This window comes from Microcebus murinus, chromosome 7, assembly GCF_040939455.1.
Source record: "Microcebus murinus isolate Inina chromosome 7, M.murinus_Inina_mat1.0, whole genome shotgun sequence".
NCBI lineage: Eukaryota > Metazoa > Chordata > Mammalia > Primates > Cheirogaleidae > Microcebus > Microcebus murinus.
In genome coordinates, this window is record NC_134110.1 from 69,790,359 (window position 1) to 69,809,488 (window position 19,130).

Here is a 19,130-nt window from a genome sequence, read left to right on the forward strand (position 1 = left end):
AGTCCTGATAAATTATAAGTAACCTAAAAGCTGCTCAACATTAGGCAAAGTGCCAAGGATACAAAGATATATAGCAAACAATCCCTGCTTCTAAGAATCTTTTTAGCATCTAGTTGGAAAGACAATAAACACACACACACACACACACAAGATAACTAGAAACAGATGGCTCAACTCACTTATGGGTTATGTATGAGTGAAAAGAAGGAAGATACCACTATAAGCTGCATATTAAGCAAGATTTCACAATATAAGAAAAAGGTGAGCTGGGTTTGAAGAGTGAGAAGGATGCGGGTCTCTGGAGAAGAAGAAAAAGGGCATTTCAGGAAGGGTGAACTATGACAGTATAAATTCAAGAATGTGCACATTGTATTGGAGAAACAATACAGTATAAACAATAAATAGACCATAAAATGTGAAATCATGGGATATCAACAACAAATACATTAGTCCAGAAGTAAAAAGAATTACATATTTTTCCAATGACAGACACATAACCATGTATAATATTTTAAATCTACTCTATATGGCATAATATTGATTATCTAACTAGATTATAATGGTTAAGTGATGAAATTGTGTTTGGAGAACTAAACGACAAAAATTAAAAGCCAAATGTAAAAACAAGCACCACATATACTCACCAGAAAATTGGTATTAACAGATCAGCACCTAAGTGAACACATAGGAACTACATTTATTGGGTGTTGGGCAGGTGGGAGGGGGGAGGAGGGGATGGGTATATACATACATAATGAGTGTGATGTGCACTGTCTGGGGGATGGTCACGCTTGAAGCTCTGACTTGAGGAGGGAGGGGGGGCCTGGGCAATATACGTAACCTTAAAATTTGTACCCCCATAATATGCTGAAATAATAATAATAAAAAAAGCTAAACGTGGTCTTTTCCCTTTCCCTATAGTAGACAACCCTCTCACCCAACCATCTCTTCCTGACTACTTCTGTAACATAACTTAGCTAGAACTAAAGAACTATTGAAAATAAACCATGCTATGTACATTTCACTCAGTTCCTGTTCAGGAAACTAGGACAAATAACAGAGCCAGGAACCAAGAGGAGGAGGTTAGAGAAAGAAACAAACATAAACCAAGGAAGAAGGCAGGGCATCTGATTTGCTTTGTCCAGTTTCTCCTTGAGGTGAAAAGTTTATAATAGAAACTATTAAAGGCATTTTCTATTTCCACTGTGGTTTTAGCCATTTCCCTTGTGCCATTAAGAAATTGCAAGCAGGAATGCAAAGTGTCTGTGTCCCTCTTTCCCCTTATAGATGGGGATACTGTCTAGTTAATTAGAATAAAATGAATGTTTTATTTAGCTTTTTAGGAGCTTATTTAAGTAAAGTCCCATCATCAGTTTGATAGTGAATGTGAAACTTTGCTGATGATTCTTCTCTAACTTAGTAATTTCTATTTCTCATAAGATATTTCTCAGAGACATGAATTGTTTTTGGAAATTTAAAAAGATTTGACATCATTCCTTGGTAATACCCTTTTCCATCTAGACTCATGTCTTCAGTAATGTTTGCATGACAAAAGAAATTCACTAAAACTTTACCACTTGATACTCATTTAAATTTCTATTTTTATTTGTGGCCTTATTGCATTTGTTTCTACCAGTATGACATATGTCCATTTCAAATGAGCATATTACCAAGGAATAAAGACACTCCCTCTTGTAAAGGAGCTCTTTTCACAAACTTCAGTTAACAGAACTTCAGGACAATTACTGCTTTAGTCATTATTTGCAGATAGAATTTAAAACACTCAATGAAATATCCTTTTAGCTAATCCAAGGTCAGAGAAGAGGAAAAGGAGTTGGTCTATGATTATGCTTTTATTTTGAAAAGATATCATTTTAAGCTTTAGAAAGTGAAATTCTATACTAAAGTTTTATTTTTAACCCTTAACATTTCCCTTACATAGACTAGGTCCCCTACTTGTTTGCATTGTACTTAGCGCTCAGCGTTTCCTGCTTACATCAGGCCATCAACTACCTATGGAGTGACTAAAAATGATGTTTAAAATCCAAGATGAGTGTTCCGGATGACAACTCCTCCATGTCAGCGGTGATAAGTCCAGCAATGGGCACTGCTCTGAAGTTAACTGCTCCATTTAGGAACGGTAGCCATACATTTGGATTTGCCAACAATAGTCCTGGCTTCCTGCTGTTTGTCCAGCTATTATTAATAATAATGTCCACTTTCACTCTCAAAAGCATCTTAGCTTAGATGATACATTCTATGGTCTTTCCCCCCCTGGGGGCACTTTGGACTGAGCAGAAATGAGAAAGAAAATTCTGCTCATGTTCCAGCCAGCCATGCAGCTCAAGGGCATTCTCTCCCCTGCAGAGTGGTCCTGCTCTCTAACACCACCCGGGCACAATCAGTGTCCTTTGAACTTCACGTGGAAGGTTCAAGGTTTTGGTGATGCACTGCTTTGGGTAAATAAACTAAAGCCGGATACAATTTAAGATTCTTTAGAAGAAGAAAAATCATAAATACCGCACAAAACTGTGCCTCTAGCTGGCAGTTTAAGAACAAAAGGGAGAGTTCTCTAAAAGGATAAGAGGACTTCTAGTAGTTAAAGTAATCAAGACACAGTGCATGAGTTAATTTACATTGTAATTGTTTTTGCTATTTTCTGAATAAAATAATAAGGAATATACATACCATTTCAATTTTTCTAAACAATAAATACTTATTACTTTCATGACTGTTTAGAATTAGAAATGTGATGCCTTCTGATCCTCTTAATGCCTGATATACGTTAAATTGACTAACCACGGCATAAATGTTTTAAAACCTGCATTCATTTTCACAGTTGGCTGGTTGAAATGATCGGTTTCATAAATGAATGTCAGTGGTATCTTAACAGTAATAACTTTTTACTGCAAAGTGAGATTTTACTCTAAAAGTAATGAGTAAAATTATTAAATGTAATCTTATGTTTCATTACTGGCAGCTTGTCATAAAAAAGGAATTAAAGTTACAAATTTTCATTTATTTTCATAAAGTAGATGAACGTTTTCACTCATTTATAGGGAGACCTACTCAGTCTAATCTCTTTTGAGGGTAGTTTTAATTACATTACATCATTCAATACAGGGTTAAGAGTTCATGTTCCAAACTGTTCCCTCCCTAAACTATTCAACTTTAAAGGAATCTGGGGAAATGTTAAGTTCAGCTAACGAAACTATAAGAAATGAAAACTATCAAATGCATATCTTGGGCACAGGATCATTCAAGTGTTTGGAAAGGATTTTATGAGACTATTTAAGTTACCTCTAAGTCATTGTTCAAATATGGCCCAAGTTAGTAGTAACTAAAAGGGATTACTTTTGTTGCTGTTTCAAAGATTTATATCATTAGTAGCTAATATTGAAATATCAATTACATAGAAATTATTGATAATTCCATAATTGCTAAGGACTAACTGAACTCAGATGGCAGCGCTATGACATTTGGAAAAAGGCAAAAGCATCTGGATGAATTATGGTAAAGGTTAATATTTGAGATTGAGTAAAACTTTTCATCAACTGCTTCCCAATCCTCCTCTCACTATTTCAAAAGGCAAGCATGACATAATCTCACATTCACCTGAATAGAAGCAATTACAATTCAATATTTGGTTGTTTCTGTATTTTATGTCAATAATAAAGACTCTTTTATCGTTCAGTTTCTCCCTCCTTTCAACGCAAACCCTGTTAGAAGCAGAACATTCTGTAGAGCACAACAAGGGCACCCAGACATTTATCAAATGGGTTCTCCCTTCTTGCTAAAGTATTTACTGTAAAGATCAGCAGTCTCTAAGTTTAGATCCTGAAGATATAATTAAGAAACTTTAAAAATTTTAATAGAAAGGGATGCTTCTAGGCAAAGTAGTTTTTGTATAATTTCTGTCTACTTAAGTGGAAAAGCAGTATAAAACTCTAATGATATATAAAAGCAACTGCTTACCAATGTGGTTAATCTGATTATTATCCCCAAGTATTTTGGACATGTTTTCACTCTGCTTGCACTCTGGAAACAGGGAACTAAACAACCACATTAAAAATAATTCTTCAGTTGACAAGGATCTGGTAACATATATTCAAATCTCAATTTTCTTGATCAATTTGTAACAATTTTAAATATCCTTAAATTTATTTAGTATTATCAACAAATCTGTACTATATGCTTATACTAATTTCATTGTCATATACTTTTTCACTATCATATACTTACTAAATGTTACTAGTTTAACTTTTTAAACGATCCGATTAAGGTTAGAATCAATGCTTACTTCAAAGTAAAACAATGTTCCTTTTTAAAATTTTCTGACATTCCTATGCCTTTTGCCTATCAATGTATCTAGAAATATAATTCTACCTTTTGAGTTATTTTCTCTTAGTGCTTTGAAGACATTATACCATTTTTTTCTGTCATCTATTACTGGCTATGAGAAATCCGCTTTCAATCAATTGTCACTTTTTTATAGGTGATCGATCTCTTTTTAATATTTTGTTCATCTTTAGCTCTTACTAGTTTCACTTCGGTGGTATACAGTTTTACGAAAATGTGTCTATGTATGGATTTGTTCTTGTTTATTCCACTTGGCATTCACTGCGCTTTTTTATCTGACATTGTGTGTTTCTTCAATATTTGAACATTTTCAAATAGTTAGGATTCCTAACATTTCCATTAGTTAGGATCTATACCCTGGTATCTGGCTTATTTTTTTAACCATTATGTTTTAAACCCATGCTATATTCTTATGCCACTCTGTTGCTATTTTTATAATGTACTCAGACATATTTAATTGAGAAAAATATATTGTCACTTCCCTCTAAATGTTTAAACTTAAATTATGTAGATAACAGATGTCTTTATTCTCCTATTCTTTCTTCCATCTTTATTGTTTCTTCAGTGATGACTAATGTTAACTCAATGTGTGTGTGTGTGTGTGTGTGTGTGTGTGTGTGTGCGTGCGCGCACGCATATGTGTGTGTTTAAAATCTTGTAAGAAAATTCTCCCATCTATCCGAGCTAAACGCTAGAGGTTTCTATGTTGTACTCTGCAACTCAACAGAAGAAAAGCCTCATCTCTTTCACGTGGCAGTGTTTTGAATATATGAAAGTAGCTCTTGGGAGTAACTGTATCACCATCAATCAATGAATTTATTTGCACTTTCTTTTATGGTTCAAAATAAAAATGTACATGCTACAGTGTGGCAAAAAGATACCTGAAGGTAGTATCAGGAGGTATCAGGTAAGCTAAATTACTAATTCTATTATTTGATAGATTTGAAACTTGTGAATAAGCTACTTAACTTTGCTTACCTGTGGCATGAAGACAATGAAAACTAAATCACAAAGCTAATATGAGTATCAGGAACTCATGTTACTCAAACATCACCCCCTTACTCAAACATCACCCCCTTAGACTCCTAAGTAGTTGTTTGCTCTGTCTGTGACTCTGTAGCATGGGTACATAACGCCTTATGATAATGCTTATAATACTATATTTTAATAAATAGTCTTTGATCTTCTCAATAGCAGGGACTGTATGTTATTGATCTTTGGATTCCGACAGCCTAACACAGTACCTTGCGTATAGTTAGCACCCAATAAGGGTATTAGAAGAAAAATATATTAAAAAGTCACTTTGTAAGTGGAAAAGCACTACCATTATTTACCAGTTGTTTAAAAGCATTATTTATTAGTTGTTTAAACTTTAATACCCCCTCTTTTTGACTTAGTCAATCCTTTAAGGTGATAGAATAGCAGAGGCTTATGTATGATACAGTAACCAAATTCTAGTCCTATTAATTCCTAAAAGTAGCAGTGCATATTCAAAACACTAAACTCTTCCTGAGTTGGTGTACAACATAGGCTAATTTTAATTTTCATCTTCTACTAGCTCCTTTCACAGCCTACAATCATGCACATATTTACTCATCCTCAAAATCTTTCCTGAAGCCTTACCTCACTGCCAAGAAATATCCTATAGCTCCCCTAACTTTTCCCTTTCCATTTCTTGGAGATTAGTCAGGATTGCTGGCTTCACTTCCGTGTTCCCATCAGGCTTCCAACGGGTGCAGCCTACTTCCAGCCCTGCCACTTAATGGCACAAAGAACACTATCTTCCTCCTCCAATATTCAGCCCTGTTTTTTCTCGTCAGCTCTGCATCTCTCAACTTGGCATCTTTAATGAGCTCTTTCTTGAGCCCAAATTGGAGTGAAAGAGCAATGAAATGTTCTCGTGGCCACAGAATAGTGTGGAAGTGGTTGAAAAAGTACCAGCAAACCAAAAGGGACTTCAACGTCAGAACAAGAAGACAGAGAACATAGACGGAGAAGAAGAGATCAGTGGGAAGTAGACCACTCCCCAGAAGCCACCATCAAGTTACGACCATATTTGAGGTCTAAACAGGATGAGCACGCACACCTCAGAGGATGCCCACAAGACACAGAGGACACTGGCAGAACATATGGCTCGTATTTCCTAACACCACGACACAACTTAAGAACTCCACAGGTTGCATAACACAGGGAGAAAGGGAGTGGAAGGAAATTCTAAAGGATCAAGATTAAATCTGAGTGACCTAAAACCACCACATAAGCCTTGAATTACTTAGAATAAGTTTTCCAGTAGAATGAGGGCCCAAATAGAAGGTAAGTTCAGTAGAAGAAAATGTAAGAATGTCCTATTTACTGCACGTCTATATTTTACAGCTGAAAATGTTGTACCCACTCTGCACGTGTTCCAATTGTTCTTTCTCGTTCTCTTTTGCTGACCCCTGCTTTTGCTCATCCTATAATACTGTTGTCTTCAATGGTTCTGTCCTTTTGGTCTTCTCACCTACTGGGTTGGTCTCCTTGAGCAATCTTCATTCCCATGGCTTCAAGCAGCACTTATATAAATAGTCCTTAAATCTACATCACCAGGTCCAACCCCTCTTTGTCAAATCAAAATGTCATCTTGCTATTTCACTTGCTTTAACAACTGTAGGTAGCTGTTGTGCACTAAATTTGTGTCACTTCAAAATCCATATGTCTTAATTCTCAATATCTCTGAGTGTCACTAATTTAAAGTGGTTAAATTACATTTAAATAAGGTCAGTTAAGGTGGGTGGCCCTAATCCAATATGACTAATATTCTTATGAGAAGAGGAAATTTGGATATGGACATGTATAGAAGGAAGATCATGTTGAAGACTCAAGAAAAATGTAGCCACATACAAGCCCAGAAGAGAGGCCACAGAAGCAGCCAACCCTTTTTTTCGTTTTTGTTTTTTTGTGGAGAGAAAAGGTCTTGCTCTGCTGCCCAGGCTGGAGTGCAGTGGCACTGTGATAGCTCACTGCAGCCTCAAACCCTTGGGCTCAGGTAATCGTCATACCTCAGCCTCCCAAGTAGCTAGGACTATAGATGTGTGCCACCACACCCAGCTAATTTTTTTATTTTTTGTAGAGACAGGGTCTCACTATATTGCCCAGGCTGGCCTCAAACTCCTAAGCTCAAGCAATCCTCCCATCTCAGCCTTCCAAAGTGCTGGAATTACAGGCATGAGCCAACACAACTGGCCTAGCCAACCCTTCTGACACCTTGGTCTCAGACTTCTGTCCTCCAGAATTATGAAAAGATAAATTCCTGTTGTGTAAGCCACCAGGCTGTGGTACTTTGTTAGGGCAGCCCTCATAACTAATACAGTACCTTTCGAAATTGAGTTCACACTTCATACACGTCATCCTCTCCCACTGCTTCTCTCTCCAACCTTGTCTCTCATCTCTCATCCCCCACCTTCAGTGAGTTCCCTGTACTCACTGTGCAACTTATCTGTTACCTCTGCACAGGCAGTTGCCTCACCTGAAATGCCTGTCCACTAGTTCTTTATCTATTCTCACGCCTTCCTATCCTCCAAATCACATCTCCAAGCAATGCTTCTTAAAATAATTCTAACCTTTATTATGTATTCTCCAAGTGCCCAACACAATCACTGTGACAGGCCCCAGGGATAAACAAGGGAATGCTCCTTCTCCTCATACACCCTGTGCACTGCCACATCTACTTATCACAAGAATGCAATCATTCTTTCTTGTCTGAAGGCCTTGATTTTTTTTTTTTTAAAAGAAGCTATCCTTACTGAGCACCTACTGTGCTAAGTGCTGCTTGCCTTCACACTACCTCATACACCCCTCATCACAGCCCTGCGCCACAGGCACTATTATTACTGACATCTGACAGGTGAGAAAGCTTAGCCTGGAAGAGGAAATTGAGACGATGCAAGTGGCAAGTGGCAGGGCTGGTCATCACACCTAACTCGTCAGGTTCCAATCCCCTTATGACCCCACTTCTCCCCGCTTCTCCCGGGAACATGTGAGTTCTGGATTCCCAGCCCCTGACAAAGGACCTGACACACAGTAGGCAAAAGGTAAATAGGTTTGAGTAGGTAAATAAATGATGACAGTAGTTGTTTCTTTAACATAAATGTCTGAAATTCAGTTGAAGTGAATGGGGGGTGGTAACTGGGTTGGACATAAGGAAGGTGGCCCAGCCTGTCTGTTTAAGAACAAGGAATAACGTGTGGGTTCCCTCCCCAGACCTTCCACTTGGCAGCTTGGTGAATTTGGCAGAATTACTTAATTCTCTGGGCCTGGGATTTTACACTGGTGTCATGGGGTTATTTTGGACATTAATTGAGGTACTCCAGGTGACATGTTTAGCATGACACTAGGCAAACACTCAGCACCAAATAAATGTTGGCTCTGATTACTTTTACTAGGTTGCAATTTCTGAAAGAGAGACTTGAAATGAGACTAGCAGCTCCACAGGCGATTTTGAGAAAGAATCTGTCAGAGCACAAATGAACATGGCAACATGTCCAAGGTGTTCAGAACATGGCCAGTGGAAAGCAGGGTGTTTTGGTAACTTGCTCCAAGTAATCTGCTAGACTGTACTCATTAAATGTCTCTTGAACACAGCAATCCATTCCAGATGATAAAGTAAACAATTCACAAGTAGGTTACGTATGTGATCAAGATTATTTATTTACTCCCAACTTGAGAACCAACATACATTTCTATCCTCAATTTCCCACTAATGAGCTCTCTCTCTCTCTTTTTGTTTAATGTCCAGCTGGTTTTGACTTTTAAATTTATCCTCAAACTATCATTCCAATGTTCTCTTTAGCTACATGGCTAATTCTAGGTCCAGGGTCGTTTTTTTTTTGTTTTGTTTTGTTTTTTCTTAAACTTTAACATCATCCCTCATTGGCAGTATCTCTGCCAGATTTTTCTCTATGACACTCTTGACGTAATATATTGACAACCTAATAAAAAGAGGAGCTGCTATTCAAATCCAGATATTCTGATTTTATCATTCATTCGCTAGAAATAAAATATTTATCAAGCATTGTGTTAAACTATATATAAGAGAGCAAATACTCAAATACTCTCTCTATGTATGGTGAGCAAAAACAAAATGGTCTTTGGATTTCTTGAGCTTGAGGTTCAATGGTAGAGACATAAAACATCAAGTAAATAAAAAAAAAAAACTTCAAATTTGCTAAATGCCCTGGTGACCACCAAACTTTCTGGTATAAATACTGAGTCAACTTTAACAAAGACATTTCCATAGCAAGAGCATCAGGAATTGAAAGACTGAACAACTGAAATGGCTATTTCCTATTATAAATAACTTTTATAGAAAAACTCTACAGTAGAGCCCAATATTCATGTAAGTGAGTTGAGGATGCTTTCTCTTATTAGATGTTTCTTTTTCATCTTTTTTTCTTACACGAGGGTAAGTCTAGTACAAATATAAATTTTACATGACTGGATCAAGAGAAAAGTTCTCTAGCCTTCCTTTTAGGCTCCCAATTCCTCAGAAAGTATTTTGCAAACCTGGTACCAAACTGGATTTTGTCGATGGTATGAATTTGTTAGAAATGATTTCTAGAAGGAGTGAGACATAATCTTTCTTGATTATTTTAGCACCGTTCCTTCGTGCTAAGTGTGAGCTCATCCACGAAGAAGTGACGGCAGCAGGGTATTCACACGTAACATTTTAAAGTACTTAGCAGTTTCAAAATCTCTGGTAAAGGACATTGTTGAGAAAAATGTTAGTAGCTCTATATCACAATGACAGCTGACTTAAATCTTTTACTTATTACTTGCTCTGGGGATCCTGATAGTCTATTGTACTCCTATGTAAACACCTGATATCAGGTGATGTGAACCCCAGTGGTAGTTCCCTGACTTCATTCTACAGGATTATAAATTACCTAGCTGACCTGGCTGTCGTAAAATCTGTGCTTTGCTTCCTGGAAAGCAAGCAGGGCAGTAGTGGGAACCACCACAGCCTACGCATGGGTTAGCATATCTGAACTAACCTACGTGTTTTCTGGCCCATAAATACTGTGTCATCTATTGCCACTCTTAGTAAAAGCTCTCGACTTGGTATGAAGGACAGATTTATTATTTATGTATTTATTTATTTATATTTTTCATAATTATAATCTGTTCTTTTATTTTTGCCCTAGAAAGTCACACAATCTCTATAGGTAGGCCACTTTCTTGGCTTGTGTTAACATCAAATTTGTTGTAAGACGAGATGTACCCTTAAAGGCAGAAAATAACAAGAGGTAAGGCCAATGGAGAGAAATATCAAAAATCGGTGACTCTAGGTAAAACGTATACAAAAATGGTTCACTGTACTATTATTCACTCAAGTTGTGTGTTGCTTTCCAATTTTTCAAAATAAAAAGTTTGTGGGAAAAAAAACAGTTTGTCTTTACTGAACTTCATCATGAACAGCGCATGTCGTGAATTTCATGAAAGTTTCACAACTACAGTTTTGAAAAGGATAGTGCAGTTCTGGCATGTAAGTGGCGATGATCTCATCCAGCAGTTAGAAACTTTAAACCTACGAAGCCACAAGTAATAATGCTAGTGAAAATGCATGCTCCTCATTCGCATGCGCTCATCGAGTATCCTTTGGGAAGCGCAGGCTTTGAGAGGCCTAATCCCAGCACCTCAGATCCTCAGTAACGCGGCAGTCTCGTGTGCAGGAGCCTCTGTTCTGCTTCCAGCAGGATAAATTGAAAGCCTTTCAGCATATGAATTCTAAGCAGCAGACTGACAGCAAACTGTAGGATGTGCCCGAAAGCAGTAAAGATTCTCGCTGGTTCCAGAGTAGGGCCCGTATTAAGGTGTGTTTGTCGTTTTCTAGGACTCCACAGTGAAACCGTCCCTTTACATCCCCTCCTTTTCTTCTTTTACCATTACCCATACCACACCCTTGTCACGAAAGCTAATTTATTAATTCATATATTCAACCAATGATTTCACCTTGTTAGTATATGCAAGGCAGCAAAGGAGGCCTTGTTTACTAAGGTGAGGAAAACACAGTCCTTTCCCTGTGGTACCAGGACAACCCGAAACAGGTAGAGAAGAAACTCCCAGCCCTGGCTGCACATAAAAAATCAACTGGGACCCTTTATAGAAATGTGGATGACCAGGCCCTACCCCCACAGAGTCTAAGTTAGTAGGTCTAGGGTAGGATATCTGTTTTTAAAAGCTCTATTGGTAAATTTAGTGAGTGCCTAGCAATAAGACAGGTGTAAACAGACTCACAACTCAGGTCCTTTATTGGCACAAAGGCTACTGGAGTCTAACAACACCCTAAATCATTAGAAAGGCAGGATTTAGAATCAATCTCTTCAGAGAAAGAATATTAAAGGTCATATATCTAGCTCCCCACCACCACACACACACACACACACACACACACACACACACACACACACACACACACACACACATACACACTCCCCTAACACTAAATCCTAGATTCCTCAGCATGCCTAACAGACTGGATAGGAGTCTATGCCTTCTTGTTGCTCATGCTCTGTGATTTTGCAGGAATCTCACACTCACCCATGTCCCAAATAAAGCCTGTATCTCTCCTCAACAAATCTGCTTTTCCCTTACTCCTTTTACTTCCCTATTTCAGTAAAAAAAAAAAAAAAAAAAAATTTGCATCCACGCAATTCTGTAGGCCAGAAAACTGGGGGTCTAAGTCTCATTACTTCTTGCTCCCAGATCTGTCTCCAATCCACCCACTTCTTTCCAACACCACCACCCCCATCATCTCTCACCTGGTTTGGAAAAAATAGCCACCTGCCTAATGTCCTCAATTCCTTGCCCCCCTCTAATTCATTCTCTACTCAGAAGTTATCTTTTTAGAATGTAAATTAGAATATGTCACTCTTTGACTTAAAATTCTTCAATTGTGTCTCATCACCCAGTGAATAAAAGCCAGATTTCTAACGTGGACTACACGATACTTGGTGATCTAACACCTGCCTGCCTCAATTCATCTATTCATTTAATATTCTACTCACTCCAAACCATTTTTCATTTCTCCAAATCAGAAAATGATTTCCCATCTCAAAGGCTTAATACACACTGTTCCTACTACCTGGAAATGTTCTTCCCTACCTCTTTATCTGACCAACTTCTTCTTTTCCTTTAGGTGTCATTTAAAATATCCTTTCCTCAGTGAGAACTTCCCTTACCCCTAATTTAAAGGAGGGCTTCCCTGTTACTGTTGCTGGTGGAACTCCTCTGTTACGAGTTGCTTTGTGTTCTCTTCAAAATTCATATGTTGAAGTCCTAAGCCCAGTGCTTCTGAAAGTGATCTCCTTTGGAAATAGGGCCTTTGCAGAGGTGGTCAAGTTACAATGAGGTCAGTTAGGTTGGACCCTAATCAGAAATGACTTTTGTCCTCATAAGAAGAAGAACTTTGGATACACATGCACATAGAAAAAAGATAATGTGAAGAGAAAGAAGGAGAAGACAGCCATCTATAGGCTCAGGAGAGAAGCCTGAAACAGCGAGTCTTCCTCACAGCCCTCAGACGGAACCAGCCCTGCTGACACCTTGGTTTTGTACTTCCAGCCTCCAGAATTGTGAGACAATCACTTTTTCTTGTTTAAGCCACCCAGTTTGTAGTACTAATACTTTGTTACAGCAGCCCTAGCAAACTAATATACCATTCTTATAGGTCCTAATATTTATCAGCATTTATAACTGGGTTTATTTGTTTCCTGTTTATCTCCCTCACCAGATGATAGTCTTTAGAATGGTGGGAACTGCATCTCTTTTTATTTATTTAACATTCTCAGCAACCACTGTACTAATGCTGGCTCAAGGGAGGCCAAGTGTTCACCAAAAGCAGAAAGGAAATTTTGGTGATAAGAGCAAATATTGGATAGTTTAAAACAGATATTGGAAAACTACAGTCCCGAGGCCAAATTTGGCCCACCTCCTGTTTTCGTCAGACTTGAGAGCTCAGAATGGTTTCCACATTTTTAAATGGTTGAAGACAATCAAAATAAAATAATATTTCAAGACATGTGAACAATATATGAAATTCAAATTCACAAATAAAGTTTTGTTAGAACACAGATACACTTATTTACATGTTGTCTAGGGCTGCTTTCATGCTACAGAGGGGAGTCAAGCAGTTGTGACAAAGATCGAGTTGTCCACAAAGCTTAAGATATTTACTATTAATATCTGGCCATTTACAGAAAAAAAGAGGTTTACTGACTCCTGTTCTAGGATGTGTTCTATGGGCTCCCAGAACTGCCCCGGGGTACACAACTCTTGGGTGACATAATGTTGTGGGTGCACACTCTGGTGCATATCCAATGTGCTAGAACATTCTCAAGACATCCACGAACCAGCACATTCACCTTTTCTCTACCAACAAGTCCGCAACAGACTATTGAACAGTTCTTCTCCCAAGGAGAACATAGTTCTAGTTTTATTATTAAGGTTGATAAACAAAAGGGAATTGCTGATTAAAAATTTTCAACTGTCATGAAATTTTGCTACAATGTATATATTGTGATAAATGAGGGAGTCTATAAATGAAAGTGGAATGAGTTATGATCATTGCAGACATATCCAAATTTGTCTATCCAAAATTAACATGCTATCATAGAAGTCAATTCTTCAGTACAAATGTAGCTAGTATTGGCTGATTTAAATAAGGACAAAAGACAGAAGTAGGTGTTATTCAAACGGCAGCACCATTTACCTTTGGTGGACGAACAAACCGAACACATTCCAGCCATGGGGTTATAAAGGGCTTCCCACACACAGCACATGATTTTTCCTGAGCGATTTTGTTCTTGACCTCTGGGTACCATTCTAAGGCATGCATTAGGAGAGGATTCTGTTCTGCTAGCTCATTCATTATAAATCGTAATGTTATTTCCTAAATTGAAAAAGAAGAATATGGTTCCTCAGGTTATTTTTTTCTTTCTTTCTTTTTTTTTTTTTGTAGCAGTCACTTTCTGACCAAGTCATGTTATTTTCCAAATAACTATCTTATATTACATTGATTGCCATTTCAGTAGATCAAATATTTGGTTTATTCCTCAGATATTGTTAAATTAAGACTCTGTAGTATAGTTAATGAATTACGTTATAAATGACTGTCACTGCACATAAGTTTGGTTTTCATTAATGGAAGAACAGTAAGTTGTATGCACTGTAATATTTCTATGTCTCTTACATATAACAATCCAAGTCATAATAAATTTACAGTCCATATTTTATAAAGTTAGATATAGTTTGGGTCCAAATTTGGTACCTCTCATTACAATAAGCAAAGACAATACAAACTTTGAGACTGGATTCAAAAATTGATTCTGTCATATTCACCAAGGTCTAAATCCTCTACTTAAACTGTGGTGCACAGACTGCATCACCTGGGAGCTGATTAGAAATGCAGACTCTCAGACACACTCCAGACCTACTGAGTCAAAATCTGCACTCTAACACGGTCCTCAGGTAATCAGTATGCACATTAAAGGTTGAGAGGCAATAGTCTAAATCACTTGCAGCACTGAGCACCTGCATAGCGTCATCTTGGTAAAGAGCAATGATTTCTATGAACTAAATCTCTGAATTCAGTCTGTGCTAAACCTATGCACATAGACGTGATCAGAAAACTGACTTTGTGCAATAATAATATTATATTTTTATGGTGCTTTTTAAAAAATTTTGGGATATTACAGGGGTACAAACATTTTGGTTACATAAATTGCTTTTGTACCATTACAGTCAAAGTTATAAGTGTACCTGTCCCCCAGATAGTCTGCGTTGTACCCACTAGGTATGAATTTACCCATCCCCTCCAAAGAGATGGTGAAGAAATGGAAGTTACCTTTCACTAGGCCATCAGCGACATCATCATCCCCAAATAAAAATATATTATATAATACATAGAATTAAATCTTCATTTGACCAAGCAAAGAAAACAAATAAACATTTGCCAAAGCCCACTAAATGTTCTCCATTGTTTATGCCAGTAGCATGGAAGTCCTGTATAAACAGTCCTGTTTGTTACACAAACACTGCTTGAAATTTTAATAGTGTTTGGGGATGGTTTATTTGGGACTTTTTTTTTCTGACCCAAGTGAAAGATTTCCCCATAGTATTAAAATAGTCCACATCAGGCTCTGATAGGAATCTCTAGAAATACATCCATCCATACATACTCTTTCACTTATTGACCCCAGTTCAAATCTTGAACAATTTTAAAAATAACAACAGAATTCTATAAAATGCTCTGTCCCTGTTTCCTGTTCCCCTGTCCCTCCCAGTTAAAACAAGCACCAAGCAAAGCTGCCTTGATACAGCAAACAGCCCTGGCTGGCTAGGTTCCTAAACTGCATGACTTCCTACCCACTTAAGCGCCTTCTTCTGGCTAGTTACAAGACTGAGGTCCTGCTTTCACACTAACATTACGGGGACTCCTAAATCAGAGTCACCCTCTCTGTCACCCTCTCTCCAACTACTTAAGCAGAGCATAGCGTGTGATTCTGAGTGATATACTTATCATACAGGTGGGCTTTCACCTACACGAACTCAGTGACTAGGTCTCACCACAGAGCTGCAGAAAACTTATAGAGAAGGATTCTCTCCCCAAAATAGGAGATGGTAGAAGAATTTACTGCAGTACATGGGACCTGTGGATAGGTCCATCCAGATCACTTTTTCCATTTATGATTTCTGGACCCAGGCATGTTTGCTGCACTCAGTCTATCACTTGACAACTCTTACATCACCCATTAATTTATATTCTTCTCCTACTCGCTGCCAATGGGTTACTTTGGAAGAATAACATATACCATTAAAATATAAAGCTATTACTTGGAAATGTGAGGGTATATAAAATAAGATACTGTTGGCATGACCAAGAGTATTTTTTAGGACACCTCTTAGAGATACATTCAGTGTGGTTTTTGAGAATAGACAATTTAATGATAGTCTGATTCTAGTGTTATTTAAAAGTCAAGAAATCTTTTGTGGCTAAATTGTTCCTTTTGAATACTATACATGTTATTTCGTGAGAATATCTGTAAGCTAACTATATACATTCAAATCCATCATAAATTGAAATGAGGTTGCATGTGTATTCTTTTACTTTTCCTTATGTGTGATTTTTATTTTATTATTAAATACTATTAAATAAATATTATTAAATAGTTTTATAAGTATAAAAATTATAAAGTATAAAAAGAATGAATACTTAGAAGGAACAATAAACTTTGGAACTATGATATAATCAATCCTTACTGTGTGTATGACAGGCACTAAAATACTGCATCAAGAGCAAATATTCTGAGCAGAGTCAACTGTTAGTAGATACATAGGTGCAAATCCTGTCTGTATGCCATATTATCTATGTGATCCTATTTGGACAAGTCCTTAACTTCTCTGATCTTGGATATCTCATCTAAAATAGAGATTTTTCCCAACACTAACCCATAGAGTTTGGAGAATTAAATTAGATAACAATGGTAAAACACTTAAACTGGCATGTATCATAATAATGCAGTATATTGTGGTTAATAATTTATATAATCTGGTCATTAGCATTAAATTTTAGTTCATAAATCTCTGAGGTGAAGCAGTTTGTAAAAATCTTTACCAAGTCCCTAGTAATCATGTATTTGAAAAGAAAAATTACAAGATGTTTTTAAAATAAAAAGGAAAGAAAATTTTATAAAATTAAAAAAAAAAGAAAAAAAAAATCTTTACCAAGGCATAGCCTGTATCAAAGCCCTATAATTCTTTGACACCCAAAGGAGTTTAATCAGTAACATTGACCAAATGCCCAGTACAAATGCCTTTAAGTACAAATATAAAAAGTATAATCAATCTGTCACCTAAGAAAAATTTTTACAGGTAAGTTCAAAAATGCTCAAATAATTTATATACTGCAAGCAAAAATAGGTATTTCTACTAAATATATTTTAAAAATTAACTCTTGTGCTCCTGGACCTTACAATTTTGAAAATTAGAAGACAGAAATACTGCTCTCTCATTTTGAATCTTGGTTCTAGCCACAGGGCAACATTCTTGCCCTTGAGGGCTCTCTGTCAGACTGCTACCACAGCATGTTAATTGCTCACTCAGCCTCCTCCAGGAACCAGGACTTCTTCCAGACCACAACTAACTACGCTGTCTCAGTTTCCTTCACTTTTCTGCCCCCCCCCCCATCTAAGCCAATATTGCAGCAGGGGGTCTGGAGTCCAACTGCTGCAGTTGGCAACCTTGTCCCAACACTTAGTAGCTCTGTGACCTTGGGCAAGTTATCTGACCTCTCCGTATCTCAGGTTTTTTATCTATAAAAAGGGAACAACAATGCCCCTATCTTTTCAGGATTAACAAAGGAATAAATTAGTTTATTCCTGCTAAGTGCTTAGAACAGTGCCTTACCCATAGGAAATTTAAAATAAGTGTAAGCTACTACTATTATTATTATTCTGAAATGCTTGATGCAAGAAGAAAAAAATAGTTTATAAAGGAGTTTTAAAAATTAAATACTACAGTTTTAAATATTGTTTACAATTACATTTATTTATTTATTTATTTATTTATTTATTTATTTATTTATTTATTGTTTTTGAGACAGAGTCTCACTCTGTTGCCTGGGCTAGAGTGCCATGACGTCAGCCCAGCTCACAGCAACCTCAAACTCCTGGGCTCAAGCAATCCTACTGCCTCAGCCTCCCGAGTAGCTGGGACTACAGGCATGTGCCACCATGCCTGGCTAATTTTTTCTATATATACTAGTTGGCCAATTAGTTTCTTTCTATTTATAGTAGAGATGGGGTCTCGCTCTTCCTCAGGCTGGTTTTGAACTCCTGACCTTGAGCCATCCGCCTGCCTTGGCCTCCCAGAGTGCTAGGATTATAGGCCTGAGCCACTGCCAGGCTTACAATTACATTTCAAATGAAAAATATTTTTACACAAGAGTAGAAAAGAATGCTATTTGTGGAAATAGTCTCTGAAAGGGAATAAGTTTGAAAAGAACTAATCAAACTTTAAAAGCTACCAGTTCTTTCCTAGGGATACTATGGACATGAGCTAGAAATTCACCATGAGAGTGGTCATTGTAGCTTTGTTTATAAAGGCCAAAAATCTAGAAAGTTATTAATAATCTAAACATCCAATATTTAAAACTATTATGGGGAATTAGTTAAAAATATTATGATGTCATCATATAACAAATTGCCATGCATTCATCAAAAAAAGATATCACAGTCTGAGTTTGGGGATTTTTTTTAACTGGTTGAAAAGATATTCACAATACTTTGAGTGAAAAAAAACAAGTCTTTAGTATGTAGCTTTTGAACTCATCTTTAATAAAAAAATGTATATATTCTGGATACATAGAAAGTTTTAAAAGAATAAATGCCAGAGAGAAGAATGGTTATATCTCTGCATACTGAATTCTTAATATTTTTATCAACTTCTAATGACTTATTTTTTTCTAATTTCTCTAAATGAGCTCATATTAATTTTGTAGTATGCAACTGTTTAAAAATCAGCATATTACAAGTTTTTATTTCCTTCTTTGCTCATCTGTGTTTTCTAGTTTTCTGTATGTAGTAAACATGTATGACTTATGCAATAAGAAAAAAAAATTTTTGAAAACAAGGTTGGCTGTTTCCTGCAGCCAGGAAAGTTGAATCCTATGCAATTCCTAAAAGTCTTATAACGATCCTGCACATTCAGCTACACACCCAAGTGGATCTGGGAACTCC

The 19,130-nt window shown here is 36.9% G+C and overlaps 1 protein-coding gene across 3 annotated transcripts in view; it reads right to left on the reverse strand.

Annotated features, from left to right (window-relative positions):
• The window catches only part of LRRC69 (leucine rich repeat containing 69), a 91,471-nt gene that overhangs the window by 3,379 nt on the left and 68,962 nt on the right, over window positions 1-19,130 (reverse strand). For all 3 annotated transcript variants that reach the window (XM_020288915.2, XM_020288912.2, XM_020288913.2), the window contains one exon: window positions 14,105-14,284. In XM_020288915.2, coding sequence (XP_020144504.1) covers window positions 14,105-14,284 — 180 coding nt within the window. The remainder of the gene's footprint in view (window positions 1-14,104; window positions 14,285-19,130) is intronic.